The sequence below is a fragment of the Lathamus discolor genome, chromosome 7, assembly GCF_037157495.1.
Source record: "Lathamus discolor isolate bLatDis1 chromosome 7, bLatDis1.hap1, whole genome shotgun sequence".
Taxonomy (NCBI): domain Eukaryota; kingdom Metazoa; phylum Chordata; class Aves; order Psittaciformes; family Psittacidae; genus Lathamus; species Lathamus discolor.
This window is the reverse complement of record NC_088890.1, coordinates 769,053-791,573: the sequence shown is the minus strand read 5'-3', so window position 1 is coordinate 791,573 and position 22,521 is coordinate 769,053. Positions and strand designations below refer to the sequence as shown.

The following is a 22,521-nucleotide window of genomic DNA, read 5'->3' as shown; positions in this document are numbered from 1 at the left end:
GGACAGGGTGTAATGCCAGGCAAAGCAGCCTGATTATTCTAAGGTATTAGAGAGGTGTTGTTAGTTCTGTTCTCTCCTTGTCTCAGCTATTGAAACACAGAGGGAGAGCGGCCGAGTTCAGTTGTAACCCCATTTTAAACCCGTCTGAAAGCAAACATGTTTCTTTTTAAATGAAGCTTGCACGGTATGCCATAAACTGCCTTTTCCTCTCTTTTTTTTTCTTTTAATGGGTGTTTGCACTGAGCCTCGCTGAACAAGTTGGAGAGATGATTAACTCATCTGAAATGATGCGGGAAGGCCTTGTCCCAGTTGCGTGTTCTTTCTTCAGCCCATGCAGAGCCGCTGCTGCTCCTTGTCGTTTGGGAGCAGGGCTGCGAAGGAGGCTGCAGGCTAAAGAGCAGCACTGATAGAAAGAGCTGGAATCTGAACAGACACGCTGAAGAGGAACTGGGGTTATTTCTTTCGTTAATGAGTAAGGGGTTATCCCCAAGTTGGTTTCCACAGAAGTGAGACGCAAACCGCGCGGGGTCGAAGGAGGAAACCCAAGGTTCATTAGCAGTTTTCTTGCAAACATGGTTTTAGCAGCGCCAGTGCTCAGCCCTACACAAGGCAGGGAGCTCTGCACTGTTCACTTTGTAAGGCCCCAAGGAGTTCCTTGTGTGGGTCGGACTCGACCGCGTGATGAAAGCAGCCGCAAAGCTCTGGCCATTGGGAAGCTGCCTGGTAAGAGCCCTTCTCCATCCTTGTGCCAACGCACGGCTGCACCCCTTGTTCCCGGGACAGCATGGAGCAGCTCCAGCCTGGCCAACCCCCTCACTGCCTTTACACCACCGATGGTGCCAAATGGTAAGAAACAGGTTTCCAGGTTGATGGTGTTGCCTGTTACGGCAGTGCAAGAACCGACAGAGCCGTGCCCGGTCTGACACAGGCTCTGCCTTGAGCCCCAGCTGCTTTTCTGCATTTATGGTGCTTTAAAAACTTCTTTTTAATTGAAAACTCCTTCTCCAAACACTAAAAAACCAACCCCAAAAGATCCAGCACAAGCCCCCCACACCCGCCACCCCGGGGAAGCCGCAGTTCATGGGCTGCTGCCTTAGATTTCACACTGGTTTAGAAACTTCAGTGCATTTAACTGCATGACCCCATCGCCCCAAAACAACAGCAGAGAAGGAGCTTTTGTACCTGTGCTTTTTATACTAAATCATTTCTATACTTTCTATACTAAATCATTCACAACTCCTTTTTTGTCCTACCCCGGTGGGGTTTTGAAACATAAATAGGCCGCGCTGCAGAAGAGTTGGAGCTAATAATTCTGCTCACAACAATGCCCGGATCATTTTCCCTCTCTCCCTATTCCAAGGTGCCTTTATGAGACGGAGCTGGGCACAGGTACTTTCACAAAAAAGGTATTTTATTATTCTTAGCAATATTCACCTGGAAGGAATATGAGGAAAGCATACACTTTTTACAGACAATATATAAACATGTTGTACAGAATTAACAATAACTTAGGTCACTAATCCAAAAATAAGCAAAATAAAAATTAAAATAAAACCAGAAAATACTGAAGATTTTTTTTTTCTTTATGCTGATACAAGTACAAAATAATTTAAATCTCGACTGCCGTTGTCTATGCTGCAGTGACTGACAATATATTGCACTTTGTCAACTGTATCAGTAATCCCTGTCCTCCACCCGCATCCCACCCCCTGCCCCAGTCCTACAGGAATCTGAGTTGGGTACAAATGACGTCCAACTGTACCATCGGAGAAGGTTAAAAAGTGAAAAGGTCCCAATTTTTTCCCTCAGTAGATTAAAAATGCTTCCGATTTCTCCCAACCTGTTTAGTTCCCCGCTTATTTCCACTTCTTTACAAAGTGCACCTATATGCCTACGCAGACCAGAAAAAGGAGGAAAGCAGGATTTTCACGGCTGCTTGGTTCTTAATTCATTATCAATATTGGAATTACAGGCTTAGAAAAGAAAATTAACGTACATCCATTTTTATTCGTTCCGTTGGGTTTTTTTCTTTAAAGCAGGACTTTTGCAGGAAAGATACAATTGGCTTGATCCAAAAAAAAAAAAAACCCCAAAAAATAAAAACGAAACAAAAAAAAAAAAAGAGAAAGAAAAATCCCAACAACAAAAAAAGTTAAAAAAATAAAAGGAAAAGCTTGTCACAGAGTTAAGCTTACGTGGTTTACATCATCAAACCCCTCTGTTCGCCGGGGCCTTTCATCAGAAGTATAGCTAAATATGTACATTGTATGTTATAGTGGAGCTTGTGTTCACGAGAGGCATCGGATCATAACAATCAATAGAATACACTTCACATTGGCAATAGCTTGGGTTTCGGTCATTTACGTACAATATGCTTTAATAATGGGAGATTTAAATTTAATTCATTTTTTTTTTCTTTTTTTTGTTAGTTTTTCCTATAAAATACCTGCGGGAAATGGGCGCTTCCCTCGTCCCATCAGCTGCCGCAGGGGCTGGGGGTTGACGGGTGTGTGAAGCTCAAACTGATTGTCTCTCTCTTTCCCCTCTCCAGTGATCTCAATGTGTTTGTGCCCTTCCTCCTCCCTGTGAAGCCCACGGTGCCCATGCGGGTGACCGGCTGTGGTGACGGCCACGCTGCCCCAGGCTTACCCAAGCAGCTCATCTGCATTCTTAAGCAACAGCTGCCGACACAACAGAACAAAATGCTCCAGCCTCAGAAGTCTGAGAGTTGGATGGGTTTATGGCCCGTGATGGTTTTAGCTGTGCTAGATTTTAGCTGCGACACTTCGGGCAATGCCTGTGCCTCACCCCTTGCTAGCGCAGGATTGCCTCCCCAAGAGCTTGGTTTGTCCAATCTAGCTGGTTAGTTTGAGGAATAAAAGGGTAGCTGGGAGAGGGGCTGAGTTTTTTAAGGAAGTCTTTCATGTTAGGGAAAAGAATGACAAAATCATGTTAAAATAATCACCATCTTGGGCACGTTAAAATCCTGTATTGTTTGCTTTGTTTCCCCCAAATCTTCCTCTCCTTCCTATAGATATTTTGGTAGGGAAGAGAGATGGAGCTAATCCAAGGGGCTGCTGAGTATGTTCCCCCCTCTCCCCTTGTTTCGAAGGCAGGCTTGCTCACAGGGTGGTAGCCATTGCAAACAACAGCACAAGAACATGCAATCAGAGGGGTTGAGGCTTTTTGTGGAAAACAAGAGCAAAATAAATATGACTTTGTGTCTGATTTCCTTTTAAAAATTACGGTTTTATAAAGATGTCCTCTTTTTTTTTTTTTTTTCTTTCTTTCTTTCTTCTTTTTTTCCCCATCCCAACCGAAGTCCACGATAGAAATCCAGCATGTCTGGCTTCCAGTGAGCCGGTTCCATCCTGGGAGGCTGCTTAGATCTCTTTACAATATTCACAGTAATGACAAAGAGAGAAAGGAAAGCCAGTTCCAAGCCTTTTCCTTCAGCTTCTGCCACCTTTTGCTTCCTGCTGGACCATGAAGTATCGAACAGGTGAGTTCTTTTTCCTTATACCTGAGGGGGCAAAGTGCATTACAGGCACCACTACGTTTCTGCAGAAGACCCATCACTTGCAAGGTTTTAGTCCAGCATTAAGAGTTAAACCACATGGGAGCAAAGATCCCCTTTGTCATCCCTACATTCTCCTCTCGGCAGAGCATTTTCTTACTTGGTGTCGTCTTAGGCAAAGCCCCATATTCTTTAATCTCTGGGTGGGTCTCTCGGTCATCGGGTTTTATCCCATGGCTGTAACCATGCTGGATGGGTGTGGATGTCCAAATGAGATGCTGGAAGATGGGTGGATGGGGGTAGGTGTTGGAAGGATGTGTCCAGAGTGGCTGAAAGGTGGCAAATGCCCCATGGGAGCCATGTGACTAGCAAGGGCAGCAGCGCTGAAGGGAGAGGATTTCTCCTGCATGCACTTGGACAGTTCCTCAAAACACTCTGAGCCTTTCTTGCTTTTCTTTGATTTGTTGGACATTTTCCTATTCCTGGTCTGAATTCCTTCCTTCTTCATGGTCAGAGGCCTGTTCACCTGCAAGAAATGAGAAAAATCAGGCTCATGCAGACAAAAAATGACCTTATTGTGCAAAAATGAAAACATTTGGACAGCCCCCGTGTGTTTTTCCTGGATGGAGACCTTTTTCTGGCCGAAACAAAAAAAGGTGTTTCTTTCTGCAGAACTTGTTTATACGGATTTGTTTGAGTTGTTTAATAAAACCACGCACACAAAAACCCTAGACATGAAAAACAAATGGAAGCGCATTTGGCAGCCGACGGCCCTTTCCCGTAGGCTTACCCTCAGTCCTCATTCGTTTCCTAATAGGAGAGATCAAACTCGGAGGCACACGTTGACCCAAATTCAGTGCTAAAACATGAGCGATCTTGTACCCCTAACCTCTATTACAGTTTAAATAATGCTCCAACATGTCAAGTGCTTCTTGCTTAGGATTAATTTCTTTAATCATATACATATTAAAACAAAGCCCTAGATTTAATTATTTAAAGGAAAAAAATCACAAGGAAGATGTCCCATCAGGATTAGTTTTTCCTCAGAGCCCATTCCAAGTGACCTCTGTGTTTCTGGAGGGAAGCAGCACACAAACCACGCTTAGTTAAAACCAAGTGTGGTGGCTCTGTTTTGCCCAAGCGTTAGAAGCCAAGCTAATACATTGTAATGTCACCGAACTTAGCATCACTGTGCTGACAAAGAACGGCTGTCACTTCCCAGGGGAACCTTAGAGACGGGGGAAGGAATAAAACAACAACGCAACCCTGAAACCAATAAAAGCCTGGTGTACACCATGCAGTTAAGACATCAATCCCGGCTGGGCAAGCAGCGACATACGAGATGAGTAAATACTCACATTGTGCAATTTATAGTAGAGTCCACAGGCATTACAAACTGGGTCCCCGTTTGCATTACGTCGCCATAAGGTCGTGGTGGTTGTCTGACAGTTGGCACAACAAGTCCCTGCTCTCCTGGCCGCTGACTAACCAAGAGAAAAGGAACATTAGAATGTGTTGGCAGGAGGGAGACCCTCACACATCAAAAAGGTCAGGTTGGACTCGGCGTTTGGGTTGGGTAGAACGAGTTACTGTGATTTTACACAGCGTCAGGGCTGAAGGAGAGCTCCTTCGGTTTTACATTTAGGGTTTGGTTTAAATCCAGGTAGTCTCGGATGCAGACGGCAGCCTCCAGCCCCATGGCACCGTGCATGCAGGGGAAGTAAGGAGAGAAACGATGCATCTCTAACTGCACAAAAATCATAGAGGGGCAACATCACCTGATGCGTCCAGGTTTTCCCTTTGCAGGATTCTGGATTTTGTCCTGAAGACATATTTGCCTTTTCTTTTTAAACGACCGATTTAGTTTGTGCCAGCACCGGGGCTGGGTTTGAAAAGAGGGGAATGATCTTAAAGAATGTGATTTTTACCCCTGCTCTGTCCCTTTAAAGGACACAAAAGAAAACCAACCGCATTGCTTAACTGGGTGCAGTATTTATCAGAGCCATCACTGAAAACTCAGTTTCCATTTACAAGTGAAAGGGGGAAAACAAAACCGGCTCCAACTTTCTTTAAATATTTAGCAAACCAAATTTCATGCCTCGCAGCAACGATTGCGCTGACCCGGCTGCCGCCCCTGTCCCTACTCAGTGCCTTGCCTGACAGGCCCTCAAACAACTGTCTTCAAGGGAAAGAAAATAGAGCAAAACTCCGCCACCCTTTCCTAAAAGGGTTGTTCTGCTGAAACCAAGGTGGGGGGAAGAGAAATGCCCGAACATTCCCCCACCTCCCCAGACAAGAGCAGGAAAAGTCCAACAGCAGGCAGCAGTAATCCCTCGATGGGCCCTTCTCTGCCAGACCCCGCAATAATGCGCTCTTTGTGCGTGCACGGCATCGATGGAGCGTTCCGGCCTGGCTAATTGCACCCCATGTTTTGGGAATTAGTTTTGTATTAGGAAGCTTCGGCCCTGCCTCTGGGAGCACTAAAATTCAGGCAAGTTTGGGGCAATGCTGAGGGCTCGGTGTGTGTTTAACGCAGCAGAGCCCCCTTTCTAACGCGGATCAATCCTGGTGGTTTCCCCGGGGCTCTGCTCCCTGGATATCTTTGCCATTAGGCACCAGGGGCCATGGGGGGAAGCAGCAGCGGTACAGGGCCAGGAGCAGTCCTGGAGTGATGGGTTGCCCACACAAGGACTGTGTGCACTTCCCCGCTGCCGGCACCGTGCAAAGGCCAGACTGACCGGGCTCATGTAAGAGGAGCACCGGGTTCTGTTCTCACTTGCTCCTGATTTACTCCAATGCCCTCTGTAAATTCCTCAGCACTAGTGGACGGCTTAGTAGCTTAAGGCAAGAATCAGGCCCTTGGAGACTCGTGTACTTGAGTCCCTTACTCGCCCGTGAGAACAGGCCAAAGGCAGAAAGAGGGGGTACCCCCCACTGCCACTGCACTCAGGCAACCCCAACACAATTAATGCCAGACGTCCAAACCCTGACATTATGAACATGATCTCTCTGCCACTGCATGTCAGATGAACAAATCCCCAAAGATGGCCATCCCCTCTCCCCCGCAAACAAGCAAACTCCAGTGGAAAAAGGGGCAATAAACAAAGCTGTAAATCAATTACAACGAAACAAGACATTAAAACAAACTACGCTGAGAGGAAACCTCCTGAGTGCCCCCCAAACCCTGGGCACTGAGCTGAGTGTAAGCCTCCAACACATTGGAAGGGGGGGACCTGTGTTTGCATATTTGAGATGGCTTCACTGATACTCAACTGCGCTGCTTAACTCTATGGCCTGTCCCATTCAGGCTGGAAAGCACTTGAGCCTGAGAGACGATAATGTTACACTGTTGTCTTAACATTTTTCTATGTGTCAGTCACTTTAGAAGCCAGTCATTAAGGAGCTTGCATAGTTGAAATTCTGACTCACAGCAGCAATCTTCAGTATCCCGTCCCAGCGTTAGAGCAGCAATGCCAATTTTCTGCTCTCCAAACCTCATTGAAACGTGCCCACGAATAGCTGGGAGACTTGGGCACCATAAATCACAAAGCTCCAACAAATATATTTATTATTCTTAGCATTTTAAGCATTATTTGCGGAGTGGAGTGTATTAGAAATTTCAAAACAGCAAGCATGACTGGCAAGGCTCGCCTATAGAAACTCTCTCAAGCTTTTAGAGTCAGGAAACAGATACACAAAGTTTCCTTATCTTTACCGTGCAGATATCCGGATAGGAAACTACTACCAGGAGCTTAGAAAGGACTTTTTTTTTTTTTTTTTTAAATCACTCAAATGAAAATACAAAGTGTAGGTGACTCCATGGAAAAATAATGGGATTTTTTTTAAAACAGTAGGGGATTGTCTGGGGAGGGAACTAATATGAATATTGCCAGAGAATATAAGAGTGAAAATTACTTCATGGCCTTTATACAAATAATTATTAAGTAGGAGCAGTAGCTTTGACTCATCTGATTTGTTTTGCTTTTTTGGGAGCTGGAACCCTTTTTGTTTAGTAGCCGGTGGAGGACGTTGCGCTGATAACCCTTTCGCTCCCGGTGCGTGCCCAAAGCTCCCAGGAGGCCAAATAAATGAGGAATTAAATTAAAAGCTGTCATCCCAGGATGACCGGGGAGCCGGATACACGATGCCCCGTGTGGATTGGGAGCGGCGGGGAGGCCGCAGGGGGCTGCCGGGGCAGCGCTGGCCCCAGGCTCACTGTGACCCCGGCGTGCCGGACCCCGTGTACTGGACCCCCTGTACCGCAGAGCTTGGCTCCGGGCAGGGGCCGAGCAGGGCTGAGACATGTTTGAGCTGTGCCTGCGTGTGTGGTCCCCTTGCCTAATTGATCCCCAAACCCAGGAGAAACAGAGCCACCTACCAGCCTTCGCTTGGGTTTAATGAGAGGTCGGTTTTGACCGTTCATTTTGTGGTAGAGCCCGCAGGCGTTACACAGGTAATGCCCGGTGCCGTCTCTTCTCCAGAGAGGGGTAGCAGTTGCTCCACAGTTCACACACTCTCTGCCTTCTAAATGGAAAGACGAAGAAACCGGATTTCTTTCTTTAAAAACAAATTCACAAAAGCTTTTTGCATTGTCCTGTAGGCATTTCCCAGGAGTCAAACAGCGTGTTAGATCAAGCACAATCAGACAGCAGTGACATCTACAGCACATGCAGCAAGGAGCTCGGCTCCGAGAGCACCCGGACTCCAGCACAGGTTTTATGTCACAATCAGAAGCGGGCAACGCTCTCTACCAGGTGGGGAATGACACCGAGTTGTGCCAGGTGGAAGTTGCCATCCCAGTGGTGGGCATCGCTGCCCTGCCCTGTCGCTGCGCTCCCATGTTAGATCCTGCATTCTCCAAGCACTAACACACTCACACGAGCACACACACCTGCAGACACGCAGCATGTGAAAGAGAGAAGCAGGGGGAGAGGGTTTGTAGAATTAAATCCGAGCAAAAAAGACCTCCTGCCCTGCGCTTTCCTTTTTGTTGCTAATGCTACGGGAGGAGAAAGTGAAGCCGAGCAGACTGGGAGTGGACACAGAATGCCAAAGGCTCCGTTGTGATTTTTGCTCTTAAGGCAGCAAAACGTTGTTAATGCCGAGCTTTGAGAGCCTTAGCAAGCACTCTGGAAAGCACTGTAAAAAAGAGGCTTGGAGTTCTCTGCTTCAGCAATTTGTCAACACCACCGTTTGGGTTTGGAAGGGAGCACTTTACCTTATACTGCTTCGTTATTAGTTTTAGTGGGGAGCACGGCACTGCAGCAGGGCTGTGTTCAACCCAGCATGTACCTCCGAGATATGTGTGTTCCTGCCTCAGAAAGCTCTGCTCAAAGTTCATTTGCCTCTGACGGTTCGAGGGCAGGTCTGCTTAATATAGAAATCTCTCTTAATGTAGTTTATGCAAATCCTACAGTATTTAACTGGAGAGGAAATTCTTCTTGCTAATAAGTGGAGCAGGCCATGCCGAGTTCAGCGGGGCTTGTGTCCTCTTTAATCTAGGGAGTGGGTGGCTTTTAAACAACACAGTCCAGAGTGAAAAATGAGGGGAGCTCTGCGGCGCTGCGCTCGGAGCTTTTGTCCCTCCTAGGGCAGGAAGCTGCAGGAGTCGGCGTGTCGTGAGGCTCAGTTCTCCTACGAAAACACGGAGTGGTCACGAACTTTCCCCAGCTCCTTGCACGGGGGCTCCCTCACGGCCAAAGAAAATCCCACTCTCCAAAACCCATTAAACCAACCAGGAAAATAGGTGCTCACTTCCTCCATCCAGTACAGTCACCGGCAGCTGCAGCACAAAGTCTAGAGCTACTCAAGTCCCTTTATCTTCAGAGCCCTGGCTCTTGGCTGTTTCCAGGCTCGGGCTGTTAACTGCCTTCACTTTAGACTCTCTGCACTACTAAAATATATCTATTTATGATATAAATATATACACATAGTTGCTACTATGCATCTAAAAATAAATATACATACATAGTGGCCATTATGTGTGTATATATATAAAAATAAATATATATGCAAAGTAGTAACTGCATTTAAATAATAGGCGGTGGTATTTTTCCCCTCGGAGGAGCCATTTGAAGCAGAGCTGAGGAGCTCGTGCAAGAGCTGATTTTTTTGTTGTAAAATTCAGAAGAGATCACATTTCTAAATTATTGTCTGCCTTAAGAACAAATCCATGTAGTGTCTTCGTAAGCATGTATGTGCGGTGATACGCAAGAATATACACACAAAACTTATGTAGCCCTTTTCTTTTAAGGGCTATCTAAATCCAGCCCCGATGTTCGGCCGTGCATCTCCTTCCCTTGCCGAGGATGTTAAACGGGAGGTGAGTAGAATTACACCAATTATCTGAATTAATCTGCCCAGTTGCACGTTTAGTGGGATTGCGGAGGGGGATTGAAACTTTGCCCATCACCTAATTTGCTGACTTGGGTCTGAAGAAACGCAAGGAGGGTTTGTGAGATGGGAAAGTCGTTTGGAAGCACAGATACGGCTGGCTTAGAGGGAAAAGAAATAAGGGTATTTTCTAGTTAAAGTTGTGCTGGGGAAGGGTAGCGCTGACCGACACCTCCGTCCTTGCGCTGGTATGTAAACTAGGTTTGAACTTCTGCTCCTGTAAAACGTGAAGGGAATCAGGCCCCGGGCGATGGGGAGCGGCCCGGCCGGGGCGGTTTCGCTTTCGCCCTGCGCTGGGCCGGGTTTGCGCTGATGAGGAGCCGTGGAAGTGACTGCGGGAGGAAGAGCCCTGGCCCACAGTCCCCATGCGTGACCAGCGCGGGGGTCTGACCGCCCGGGGGGGGCCGAGGACAGCTTTGCTCTGAGGGGAAACATACATTTAGCCTATTAATCCCTCCTTGCCGCAGTGGATCTGCCGGCTCTCACTGCACCGGTCCCCATATCCCCTCCGAGCATGCCGGGGCTCAGCGGCCACTGTGGGTGCATTGGCACCCACGGGAGCCTGGAACAAGCTGTCTCCTCACTTAAAAAACTCCAGAAAACGGGGAGCAAGCTGGCACCTGCCCCTCTGTCCCCAGGCACAAGCACCCCACATCAAACCCCAGCACTTACCCGAACAGGACCTGGCCTTGCTCCGTGGCTTGGGAGTGAAGCTGGATGCGGGGCCCCCCAGGAAGCTGCCAGGGTGGAAGAGGCTGCTGCTGTAGTCGTGTGCGGCTGGCACATAGGAGGGGTATGTGGGGATGGGGTGGTGGGTTGAGGGCTGGGCCCCCATGCTGGCAAGGCTGCTCCTCAGCGGACTGGCACTCTCCATCTTCATCCCCTCCGACAGCGAGACTTGGTACTTGATGCTGTCTTTGTCCTCCTGCCTGGCGCCGGCAGATGAGGATGGGGAAGCAGCGCTGGTGGAGTTGGGGTCCGGGGACACTTCCTTGGGAGGGGTCGGGGGGAAGCCGAAGAGGTGGGAGCCGGAGTGTGAGGCCGGGGTGAGCGAAGAGGCAGAGGCGGTGCTGGACGTGCTGCTGCCCGGGTACACCGAGATGGCCCCGGGTGCTCCGGCCGCCGAGGGGTGCAGGGGGGTCTTGGTGAAGGGGTTGACGGTCCAGGGGTTGTGGTGATGGGCGGACAGTGCCGCCTTGCTGCTGTCCAGCCAAGGAATCCCGGGGCTGTGGAGAAGGTGAGGCCGGCACATCTGACTCCCGGTCAGGCGGGCTGTAGGGACACAAGAGCGATCGGTATCAGCTCGGGACTGCTCGGCACGGGAAGGCCCCAGTTCCTCGGCAGCAACTCGGCCTGCGGGGACTGGAGGGGGCCCGAAGAGCCGCAGTCGGGCTGGCACAAAGGCCCCTTCGCCCGATCCCTTCCGAGGGGCACACCGTCTAGCCCAGCGAGGGTTAGCGGTGGGCACAGGAAGGCACCAGGCACCCGGAGCAGGGGTTAAATCTCCCCTTTCCTCCCATCCCACCCCGCCCGGGGGTAAGCAGCAAACCCCTTTCTGCTCCATCCTCCGAGCTGCTGCAACGCGTTCTCTTCGGCTCCTAAAACCACCCGCAAATAAAACCCATCGCCGATTTGAACCGGTTTGTATTTTGCATCCGGGAAGTAGCCGTGTCTGAGAAGTTTTAGCCTGTGCGCACACTATTTCCCCTTCCTTTCTAACCTCCCCCCTTTCTTTCCCTCCCCTCCACCAGTCCTCGGTTATCTCTAGGGTTAAAATCCAGCCGTGCCTCCCTTTCTATCCTGTTTTCTCAGGTCTCCTTCCCCCCCTGCTCGGACACACCGGAGGTGTCCCCCGGATCGTCACTGCTCGCCTCCCACCCGGGCCGCGGGTGCCGGTTTACCGTGTGCCTGGCTGTAGGAGACCCTGGCCCGGGCATGGGCGGAATTGGCGTAGTAGGGGTTGCCCTGGGAGTCCAGGTGGTTGAAGAAGACATCGACTTCATCCGGAGGTAGGAGCTGCGCTGGTTCCATGTAATTGTGAGCCAGTCCGGGGTGGTGGCTCTCGGGATGCTGCCCGTTGAGCACGGCGTGGTGGGCCATCCAGCGAGGCTGGTCCGTGGCCACCTCCATGGCGTCGGGCCTCCCCTCCCACCCAGCCCCGGAGCAGGAGCGGGCCGGTGCTGCTCGGGGAGGGGGGGGGTCGGCGCTGCTGGTGGGGTTTAGGAGATGGGGTGGCTTTCCTTAAGGAGAAGATGGCCGGGCGGCTGGCGTGGGCCCTGGGCAGGGTGGGGGGAGCCCCCCGGAGTCACCGTGTCCCTCTGTCCAGGCGGGCGGTGGCAGGTCCGGGCAGCACCTGTAGGGACAGACGGACGGGTGAGGGGCTCGGGAGCGCTGCACCGGGCGGTACATGGATGGGGAGGGAGAAGCAGAGCCCCTCCCCCCCTTCCAAAAATGTCCTCTCCCCCAGAGTCTTCTCCTTGCGCCCTCCCTGCTCATTGCCCCACAGAATAAACAGAGATCCCATTTCAAACTCTTTACCCAAAAAAAAAAAAAAAAAGAAAAAGCAAAAAGCTTCCTTTCCCCCCCCCTTCTCCCTACAAACGTCAACAGGAGTTTTCCCAGCTGGCTTCAAAAGCGGGGTGAAAAAGGAAGAACGGCAGATCCAATACAGAGTAGTGCCAGCAAGAACTGGGACTGACACAAAAGGAAAAGGAGGGGGAGAAAGAAGGGGGGAGAAGGCGAAGAGGAGGGAGGAGAGGGGTGTTCAGTGAAAGCAGCGAGTGCGCCCTGGCAGCGGCCCCCCCCTCCGCGCCCCGCACTTACCGGCTGGCGGTGGGAGCCGGCGTGGGGACCGCGAGCCCGGCGGAGAGGGGAGGAAGGAGGAGGGGAAATGGGGAGGGAATTAAAACTAAGAGAAGGGGGGAGCGGAGCCGCGGGCGTTACTCGGATGGCAAAGCCGCTGCTCTGGCCGGCGCGGTCCCATCCCCGCGCATCCTATATGAGCGCTGGCGCCAGCTGGCCGCGGCGCCGCAGACGGGCCGGGGCGCGCAGGGCCGGCGGGGCGGCCGGGACAGCCAATCCCGGCAGCCGATCCCGCCGATCCCGCCGCCCCACACCGCCCCCAGCCGCACCCCCGGCCCGAACGGAGCCGGCCCGGGGAGGGGGGGAGCAGCGCGGACCCCCCTCCTCCGCCTCCTGCCCCCCCGCAGCATCCTCCGGCAGCGCCGAGGGGGCTTTCCCTGCCTGGGCGCTGCACGCCCCTGTGGGGCGGGGACGGAGAAATGGGGGGGGTCCCCGCCGGGGTGTGCGGGGATGCGGAGGGCATGGGCCCACGCTTTGGTGAGGGGGGACCGGAGCTGGCGATGGGGCCGGCTCCGCCGGGTGCTGTCCCCGACCGTGGCTCCCAGCGCCGCCGCCGGGATGCCCGAGGCGAGGGGGGTGGAAGTCGGCACCGGGGAGATTAATACGTTAAAATTCCCTTAAAGCAGGCACAGCAGCGCGCAGCCGGGAGCGGGACTAACCCCATCGTGCTAGTTTGAAATAACTGTCTGAACGGGGAAATAAATAAATTTAAACCAAATAATTGCGCTGCTCCGCGGAGCCAGGCAGGGTGAGAAGAGGGAGCGGGGCCCCGCCGGGCAGGCGGCGGCGAAGGGACGGGTCCTGCCCGGCTCCCGGGGCGGCAGCGCTGGGGCCGGGCCCGGCTGGGGTTCGCTGGAGGCTGCGGCAGCGGGGAGCCGAGCCGAGGGGGGCCGGGGACCGGCTGCGGCCTCCCCGACGGGGCTGCGGCGCCGAAACCCCGCGTGTTCTGCTTCTCCCCTTAAAACAAAATTGAAAACCCCACAACCAAGCCACCAGCAACGGAACCCTCCGAAAACTCCGGTTTAACATTCGCAGTTACTCGTGAGCCGGGGCAGAGGCACAGCCCCGATCAACAGGCGTTTTCCGCGGAGTTCGCGGCGCAGCTCGGGTTCTGCCACCCTCGAAGGTGCGGACAAAGCCGCCCGCTTTTGGGGCGGAAAACGGTATCATCACTACCAGTAACAAGGAGAAAGTCAGAGATTGCCCGCGCCCCGCAGCGCGGCCGGGCGCTGTGCGGGTCCCGTTCCCCGGCGCGGCTCTCCCGCGGCTCCGTCGCCGCTGGGAGCAGCTCGTCCCGATGCCGTAAAGCTCCGAGCTGGACCCGGGGCGAAGGAGCTGCCCCTCACCCGGCAGCGGGCAGGGGGGAGCCGGGCGCGACCCCGCCGCCCCTCGACAGCGGCTCCAGCCCGACAGCGCTGCCGGGGAGGGGGCGCGGGAGCCGGTCGGGGCCGGGCCGGGGCCCAGCGGGGGGGCCCGGAGGAGGAGGAGGATGGTGCCGGTGCTGCCCCGGCCGCCCCAGTCACCACGACGCCGGGGCTCTGACGTCACCCGTCACTGCCAAATTCGCCAGGAAATGAACTTTTTTTTTCCTTTTTAATAATAACAATAATCATGATAATGATGACGGTAATAATAATAAAACTCCTTTTCCTCGCGGCCGAGCCCGTCTGGCCGGAGCGACGCGGGCTCCCTCCATAGCTATTCCCCCATCACCATCACCCCTTGCCCCCTCCAAGCCACCTCCAAGGGCACCCCAAGTGCAGCCCCCGGAGAGGGGAACAGGCAACGCGGTCCGGGATGGCGCCTGCGGAGGCTGGGGCTGGGGGAGCCGGCTTCGCTCCCCCTCTCCCCTCATCCTTTCCTCTTGCACCCGAAGCCCGGGCTCCCCAAGGCCCTGCCTTCGGGGCTCGGCGGTGCCCCTCGCCCCCAGCCGCTGGGGGGGTGCCAAGCAGCTGATCCGGGCGGCAGCTCCTCGGTTGGCTGCCGGCCGCGGAAGGGGCGGCGGAGCCGGCTTCTCTCCGGCCGGGCTGGGTGGTCGGGGCAGGCCGGGGGCAGCGCTGGGGCTGGGGCGGGGGGAAGCGGGGCCGGGCCTTGGGGTGCCCGGGCGCCCAGGGCCGGAGGTGCCAAGGAGGAAAGGGAAACAAAGCAATAAAAAAAGAAAGAAAAAGGAAAGTCAAAAGCGAGAGAACCCGGGAGCTTTCGAAAAACCCGGCTTCGACCGCCGAAGCGATTTTCTTTCTACACGCACCAAAACCCTCGCAAATTCACTCAAATATCCCCCCAAAAGGAATTTATTCTTTTTTGTTTTCCGAAGGAAGGGTGAGTATAAACTGAACGCGGCCGGTTCCAGGTCGGTCCCCTCGGCGCCTCGTTGTCCCCGCAGCTCGGGGGCTGCCGGAGCCGGGTCGCGCCGTGCCCGCGATCCCTCCCGGAGCAGCCGGGCTCACCCCGGGCCCGGCCGGAGCGGGCCCAGCGCTTCGCTGCGCCCTTATTAATCAATATGGCTGTTTAATTACTGCCCGCTGCCACCAGCATGGGGCCGCGCTAGGTTTTTTCTTGGGGGGGGGGGGGAGCGGGGTGGGCTGTTTGTTTTAGGCAGGTGATAAAATCGCAGTTAACGAGCTGATAATTCGTTCGTGTTTGTTTTAAAAGACAAATTGTAAAGATTAATCAGGCGGTTTGATTTATGGCGAGGCAGACCCCGGCGCTGCCCGGCCGGGGCTCCCTGAAGCCCCCGTCTCGGGTTACCGGGGGCCGAAGCGAAACAAAAGGGGGCGAACCAGCGGCGGAGGCGGCAGCTCCTGGGGCCGGGTCCCGCCGTCCCTGAGCCAGGATCCGGCGCCTTTCCTCGCACCCCCTCCCTCTAAATCCCTGTGTAACTGAAGGACCCCTTTATCAGGGATGGACGGTTTCAGCTGAGGAAGCGGCTGAATTCCTGCGGGACGTTTTCCTTCAGCCGCCTCAGGGTTTCACTTGATTTTATTTCGCTGTTTCTATCGCCGCCGCTTCCCGGCCCCGCTGCCAGCCTTTGCCGACCCGGCCGGCGCTGCGGGCTCGGCCGCTAATGCCCCGGCGGTTAATTGAATTAATTCCCCGTCGGGAGCAGCAGCAGCAGCAGCTCCGCACCCGCGTCCCGGTGAGCAGCTCCCCCGTCACCCTCTGGGGAGGCAGCGGCTCCGGGCATTAACTCCGGTTTGTTAACTTCATTTTGTTATTCCCGTTGCATTTCATTATTTTTTTTTTCGGTTTTAATCGGGAGCTTTCCCAGCGCTGGAAGCACAACTGGTTATTTTGATTTGATTGACAAGTGATGTCATATCGTTAAGGGAGAGCGGGGAGACGACAACATGTTTTAGCAACAGTTAGGAGCGCCGTGTGATGGAGTTGACACCTACGCCGGGGCAGAGGCGAAGGCAGAACCCCTCTTTCCCCATCCGCGCACGCGGAATTTGGTTTATTCCTTTTGATTTCCCTTTTTTCCCTATTCTGGGTGCTCGGACCAGCGGAGACGGGAGTGGCTGGGCTGGACCCGGATCCCCCGCGACACTTCCCTCCAGACACCCCCTTCTCTGGTGTGTCCCCTCGGGTACAATGTTTTGGGGAGGGGAAGTTCTGGCTTTCTGCCTGGTTATTTTATTTCGGTGTTTTCCTCCCTCTGGTCTTGTCTCCGCTTCACTTTGCTTCTCCCCCCCCCCCGCGCCTCGCTAATGGCTGCTAATGGGGCTATAAAGTGACACAGTTACCTCCTAACCGCGAGACCCTGTTTGAGCCGCGTTAAAGGAAAAAAAAAAGGAAAAGAAAGGGAAAATTAAAGGGAAGTTAAAAGGAAAAGAAGAAAAGAAAGGGAAGGAAAATAAGGAACAAGGGAAATAAAAAGAAAAGGGAGACGGCTCTGGAAATAAATCATGGAATACTTAAAATATTGTTATTTTTAAACCCCGGAGGAGCCCCTCGCTTCCCCCATCCCGCAGCCAGTTGCTGCGGTCCTGTCCTGCCGATCTCTCCTTCACCTGAGCTTTGTCCGAGGCTCGTCCCCCGCTCCCCCGGCTGCGAATAAAGGGGAGGAAAAGGCTCGAGTGCCCCCCGCCTGCCCAAAACGGCGGCTGTTGTGCGAGCTCCCAAAGCCAAAGGCGTGCGGGAGGCGTGAGGGGCTGCACAGCCAGAGAAACCCATCACCACGTATTTTCAGGCGCTACCAGGGAAGATTTCGTTCGCCGGAGGTCGGTTTAATTTTACGTGTATTTTTTTCTTCCCTTGCAAGGTTATTTCGGGCGCAGCTGGTGCAGGAAAGGGGCCGTTCCTGCAGGTTTCATTTGCTTCCTCGCAGGCAAAACTTCGCTGGGGAGGGACGGAGCCCGAAAAGGGCAGCGGGGCTCGTTTCACCCGCGGTATCGGCCTCGGCTGCTTTCCCCCCTGCGAGCCGCGGGGCACGGACCAGGCCGGCATGGGAGTTCCGAGGGTAAAAACTGTATTAACTAATTGCTTTTAATAAGGATGCTCCAGGGGAGAAAAACCCCCGCGACCGAAACGCGCATCCCGCTTAGAGAAACAGCTTTTCTTATTGAAATCGCCTCAAATCCAGGCAGCTCTGCTCCTGGATGCTTCTATTTATTTTCTTCTTTCAACCCCCCCCCCCCCCCCCCCGCCCCTCCTTGCCTTCCAGCCCCAGCATCCCAAAGCAAAAGGAGGATAAAGAGGGGAACTTTGCACATACAACAGCAAAAATCATGCAAAGCCCCGTAAAGCTGCCGCACGGGACTGGGACGGGCGGGCTGCGGCGGGCAGGTGCAGGGCCGGCACAGCGAACCCGCATCTCCCTCCGGTTTTCTTTCTTTTGCTTCTTTAATGCCCAAATCTGCCAACAATGGGGCGAGGGGACGGGCCGCGGCTGCGGGAGGGGGCGCGGGCTCTGCACGCCCGGGCTCCGGGAAGTGCCTGCCCGGCCGCCCCGGGTGAAATGCAACTTTCCAAGATGGAGATTTAAATAATTACCCGGTGACAATGGGGAAGGGAATAAAAACCCAACAAGCCTCAGACGCGGCCCCGCTCCCCGCAGGGTGCCCGTGCAGGAGCTCTCCGGTGCGCCCGGCAGAGCCCCCGCGGAGCCTCCGAGCGCTGCACCGGGCTCAGCCGGGCCCGGCCGAGGCTGCCGGGAGGGACCGGACGTGCCGGGGGCATTTATTCGTTCTTTACAGAGCCGCGCTCTGGTTGTCCCCGGGGAAAACTGCCCCGAGCGATGTGCTCCAGCGGCGAGACCCGCATCCCGGCGGGGCCGGTAGGGCAGCGCTGGGGCCGCGCCGAGCCGCGCAGCCGCATCCCCTTACCTCGCCGTTCGCTGTCCCTCAGGTTTCTTTCAGTTTTCCGGCCGGTGCCTGGGAAGCGCCGGATCCGCTCTCCAGCGGGGCCGCTCCGCGGAGCCTCCCGCCCGCCTGCGCCGGTGCTCGGCTGCGGAAGGTGCGCGCAGGCTGCGCGGGGCTGCCCGAGGTGCGCACTGCGGAGCGCGGCTGCAGTTTTCGAGCTGAGCCCTTGTTTCTTTTTTCCTTCCCCCCCTTCCCTTCCTCCCTCCCTCCTTCCCTCCCTCCCTCTCTTTCCCTCTCTCCCTTCTTTCCCTCCCCTTCCCTCTCTCACTCTCCTGCATTCAAGGATGGCACAGCGAGCCACTGTGTATTTATGTACATAATAAGGCAGCTCGTCCCCTCCACTTCATTTGCATCATTACAATATCTGTACAAGCACATCACATTGTCTGTTGCTTGCACCTTTTGTTACGGTTGCTGTCACAGTCTACGCGACTTGACTTTCATATTTTAAATGAATTGATATTATACCAACAACACACACTCGCATTCCAGGCACTGGGAATCCGGCTCCGGCTGGCTCCCGAGCCGCCCGCTTCTTCCACCGCCTCCAAGGAAGGTGGGGTGGGGGGAGCCGCTTTGCAGGATCAATTATTCGTATAAATTATTCCTATCCGTATTAATTTTGTTTCCACTCCCGTGCGAGGGGAATGTTTGGGTGTTTCTGGATTTATATTTTTCCTTTTTCGTATTGGCCAGCCTGGTTTTCGTATAACCTCGTGTTTCTTCTCCCCCCTCTCCCTTCCCAAACTCAGTCTTTCGGGCTATGCACCTGCAAGTAGGAGAAGCAGCGGAGAAGCTGAAAGAGGCGCAAGCAGCTATTTCGCCAGGAATCGTTGTTGTAGCTAGGAAAGTAACGGTAAAACACACATAGGAGAACCAGCCAGAACGAATGGGTTTGGAAAGCTTTGCGTGCCCCAGCCCCGGCTCTGCAGTCCTCACCTGACGGGTATTTTGCTCCTGGTGCGTGTGTGCGTGCGGGTCTGGGTTGGGGGGTCCCTTCACCAAGCGCCCGGTGTCGGGGATGGGGCGCTGGGAGCCGGGGTCAGCCGAGGGGCGCAACACGAATCTGCGGGGGATGCCGGAGGGGACCCCTTGCCCGGGGCTGCGGGGAAACGGTGTTAATGGGGAGACAAAGGCCGGACCGTCCGGCTGGGGCCCTGCGGGAGCGGGGGGTCGAGAAAACGGTTCGGGAAGGGAAGGAGAAAAGTTTCGCGGGAGGCGGAATTATCATCATAATGGAGGTAAAAATGTGAGCAGGGGAAAGGCGGGGGGCGGGGGGGGGATCCCATTCTGCTGGCATTTTCTGTCTGTCTTTGTGATATGGTTCGGGGAAAAAGGGTCCTTGATATGCGGCAGATAATTCTTATCAGCCCCACGCAGCCCATTTCCAAAGTAAGTGTTTTAATTACTCCTCCTGTATTACCCTTCATCCTCTGAGAGGAGATGCATCACCAGATTTATGCGGGGAGGGGGGGAATACAAAAGAATGCGGTATTAAAATAAATACACATATACATATATATATCCCCCTGGCTTTCCCTTGTGCCGAGGAAGAGGGAGACGCTGCTGCCAGCCGCGCCCTGGGATGGCCCCTGCACGGAACGACTCTAAACCGAGGGATCGTCGCTCGGGCGGAAAAACTACGGCGAAAGCGGGGTTTGAATCCTGCAGATTGCTCCCCGCGAGGGGACAAACGAGGGCGGCCGCGCCGGGGCGCCGGGGGGGCCTGAGACCGGCGGAGCACGGGGCCCCGCTGTCCCGGACTGTCCCGGGTTACCCCGGGCCGGGGCCATCCACCGAGTGCCACCAACGGCATTGGGGGCCGGAGGCGAGCGGGTGCGATTTGCCCCTCTTTCCCGCTGGAGGAGAAGGATGTTTTCCTCTGCTCTTGAGCTTCCCTACTAAAGATGTCATTTGAAAGTCTGGGAGGGAGCGGGGACCGTGCTCTGCTTCTTCCACGGTAACAACCATATTCTGCATACCGAACAATACAACAGACAGTGGGAAAGGCTGAAACCCCCCGAAAAAAAGGAGAAAAAAAATTAAAAAGAAAAAAAAACCCAACCTTTTCAATATTGATTCAAAAAAAAAAAAAAAAAGATGAGAAATTTAAAAAGAGAAGAAGCAGCACCAGCAGCAAGGAGAATATAGGCTCAGCAGCTCTCCAGGTTCGCTTCCTTATTATTACTATCCAGGGGTAATTTTTCATCTCTGCTAGCTAATCTTTGTTCCTTGTGAAGATAATGAATAGCCCAATCCTTATCTCCTGGGCTCCTGGAGGCTGCTGGAGAATGGGGTTGAACAGGGTTGAAAATTGGTTCCAAAGTGCTGCTGAATAAATGGTGTTCCTTATCTCTCGCTTCCAGATTATCGGAACCCTTTCAAAACTCACACAACAAATACAGCCACCGCATCTAATGCATCATTTACCAGAGCAGATCTCCGCGTTTGATCGGCAGATAGGCAAAATCTATGTATTCCTTGCTTTGCTTAGTATGCATGGACGCGGGGCTGCTCTGCAGGCGGTGCCCCCGGCCGGACCCGGGACACCCCAGAGGCTCTCGGCACACACGGGGTTTGCTGTGGACGTGGTGGAGTGAGGAGAGGGTCCCCTGGCCGTCCCCGGGCCGGGGCAGGGTGGGACAGCACCGCGGCTTGCGAGGCGCTGCCGTGCAATGGGGATGCAATGGGGATGCGGGGCTGCTCCGCTGCGGAGCTGGTGGATTTACAGGGAGAAGGGAAGAGGGAGAGCATCGTCCTGGGCACCCGTTTGCGCTTATGCTCACTCTGCACTCACAGTCGCATTCACCCGCACCCGGGAGCCGCTCCAGGGGCGCCGAGTTCCCTAAAGCCACTCTTAGGCTCAGCGGTGCCCTGGTCCAGCCCGAGCCCTCGGCACCCTCAGGGTCCAGCTGGGAAAACCTCCCAGGCTGTTCTCCCCCAAATGCTGTCAGCGCAGCCAGTCCCTGGGTCCCCCGGGGCTGGGGCAGCTTCCAGCCCTCCCGTGGGTGCTGGGTGAACCCCATATCCCAGCCGCTGGCAAAAGAGGGCACCTGTGTTCCTCCTTCTTTTCTTACCCTCTTTTCTTCTTTCCTTCCTTTTTTCCCTCTTTCCCTCTTCTCGCTTTTTCTTTTCTCTCTTCCCTCCCAGGTTTCCTGGTTCCTTGGTAATTTTTTTGATGTTATTGTTTATTATTTTCCCCAAAAAACCTCTATGTATCAGTGAACTCTCCCAGCCGGGCCGTGCGCACTGGGTCCACAGCAACACATCCCTGGCCCAGCACAAGGAGTGAACGTCCCCTCCGCTCTCACCCACCCTTCTCTCCCCAGCAGCACCTCAGCTTGTGCCCAGGCGCCAGACAAGGTAGCGTTTTGCTGTGTGCCACCACAGGCCACTCCTGTGCCCGCAGCCCAGGGGGTGGTGAGATCCCGGGTTGGGGACAGGACCCCCAACCACGTCCCAGCCCCTCTGCCTGCCCAGCGACAATCGGCCCTTCCCGGCCTGCAAAGGGGGAGGAACTCGGGTGGAAGTTGGTGCTGAGAGGGGCCCGGCCCTGCCCGTGCTCCGGAGCTTCGTGAATGTTCAACTTGTGCTAATTTTTTACGGCTGTATTCGCAGTTGTTCCCTGTAAAAACCAGACCTGTGTTAGTTTATTAATAACCTAAACATTACGTATTAAAGACCTATGAGTGACACAAGATGACAAAAAGCTGTATTTTTCCAATATACACAAGCACACATTTAATAACCTTCTATTGCATCTCAGCTAGGCCTTCTCTCTGATGGTTCCCATGGTAACCCAGATAAAAAAGCAGCCATTTTCCATATCTCTATGAAAGTCTATTATATTGCAGGATTAGTTCATCTTCTGCTAAGGTCAAACACAAAGTCATACAACCTGAAATATTTAGAATCCATGTACATTCATTTTTTTATATGCCCTTTCATTTTCCACAAAAGCCCGGGCTCCTCCGAGGTTTTATTCCCCAGAAAATGCTCAGCAAAGCAATAAAAAAAAATCATGATTAGCAGCTGATGAAAAGTTCAATTGTTTTTTTTTTTTTTTTCCTCCCTTCTTTTTTCCCCTCCCTTAACCCCCCTCCCCCTTCCCCCCCCCCCCCCCATCGCGGCCTGATCGCGCCGTCCCCATTTATCTCTATCAGCAGCCGTGATTGCAGCCGATACCCGCCTCCTAATTGGGCTGGGAGCAATTTGCAGGCGGACGGCGGCACCTTCTGGTAACGGCGGGTGAGGCAGCGCCGGGGCCGGGCAGAGCCGGGACAGGAGCCGGGACAGCACCGGGGGTGCCGGAGCCCCCCCCTCGGCAGCGCCTCCCGCCCGCACCCCGCGGTGCGCAGCGATGGGGCGGCCCCGCTCAGCCCCGCGCCG

General features: G+C 54.2%; 2 protein-coding genes across 5 annotated transcripts; one reads left to right on the top strand and one right to left on the bottom strand.

The window, feature by feature from the left end:
• Positions 1-1,390: 1,390 nt before the first annotated feature.
• GATA2 (GATA binding protein 2) lies at positions 1,391-18,290 on the bottom strand. 4 transcript variants are annotated; one of them, XM_065687914.1, is made up of 6 exons: positions 18,097-18,290; positions 11,812-12,263; positions 10,583-11,182; positions 7,896-8,074; positions 4,876-5,001; positions 1,391-4,043 (listed from the first exon to the last, which is right to left on the bottom strand). In XM_065687914.1, the coding sequence occupies exons 2-6, from the start codon at positions 12,038-12,040 to the stop codon at positions 3,744-3,746; spliced, it is 1,434 nt and encodes a 477-aa protein (XP_065543986.1). In that variant the 5' UTR covers positions 12,041-12,263; positions 18,097-18,290; the 3' UTR covers positions 1,391-3,743. The 4 variants fall into 4 exon arrangements, with proteins under 4 accessions (XP_065543986.1, XP_065543985.1, XP_065543987.1 ...); XM_065687913.1 differs by lacking the exon at positions 18,097-18,290 and adding an exon at positions 12,734-13,067; XM_065687915.1 differs by lacking the exon at positions 18,097-18,290 and adding an exon at positions 12,734-13,065 and having other exon boundaries at positions 7,896-8,041.
• LOC136018416 (uncharacterized) lies at positions 15,837-21,830 on the top strand. The gene is made up of 5 exons (XM_065687623.1): positions 15,837-15,908; positions 16,717-16,992; positions 17,100-17,231; positions 18,130-18,256; positions 18,885-21,830. Exons 1-5 carry the CDS (start codon positions 15,837-15,839, stop codon positions 19,001-19,003), a joined length of 726 nt encoding a protein of 241 aa, XP_065543695.1. The 3' UTR covers positions 19,004-21,830.
• The last annotated feature ends 691 nt before the right edge of the window (positions 21,831-22,521 follow it).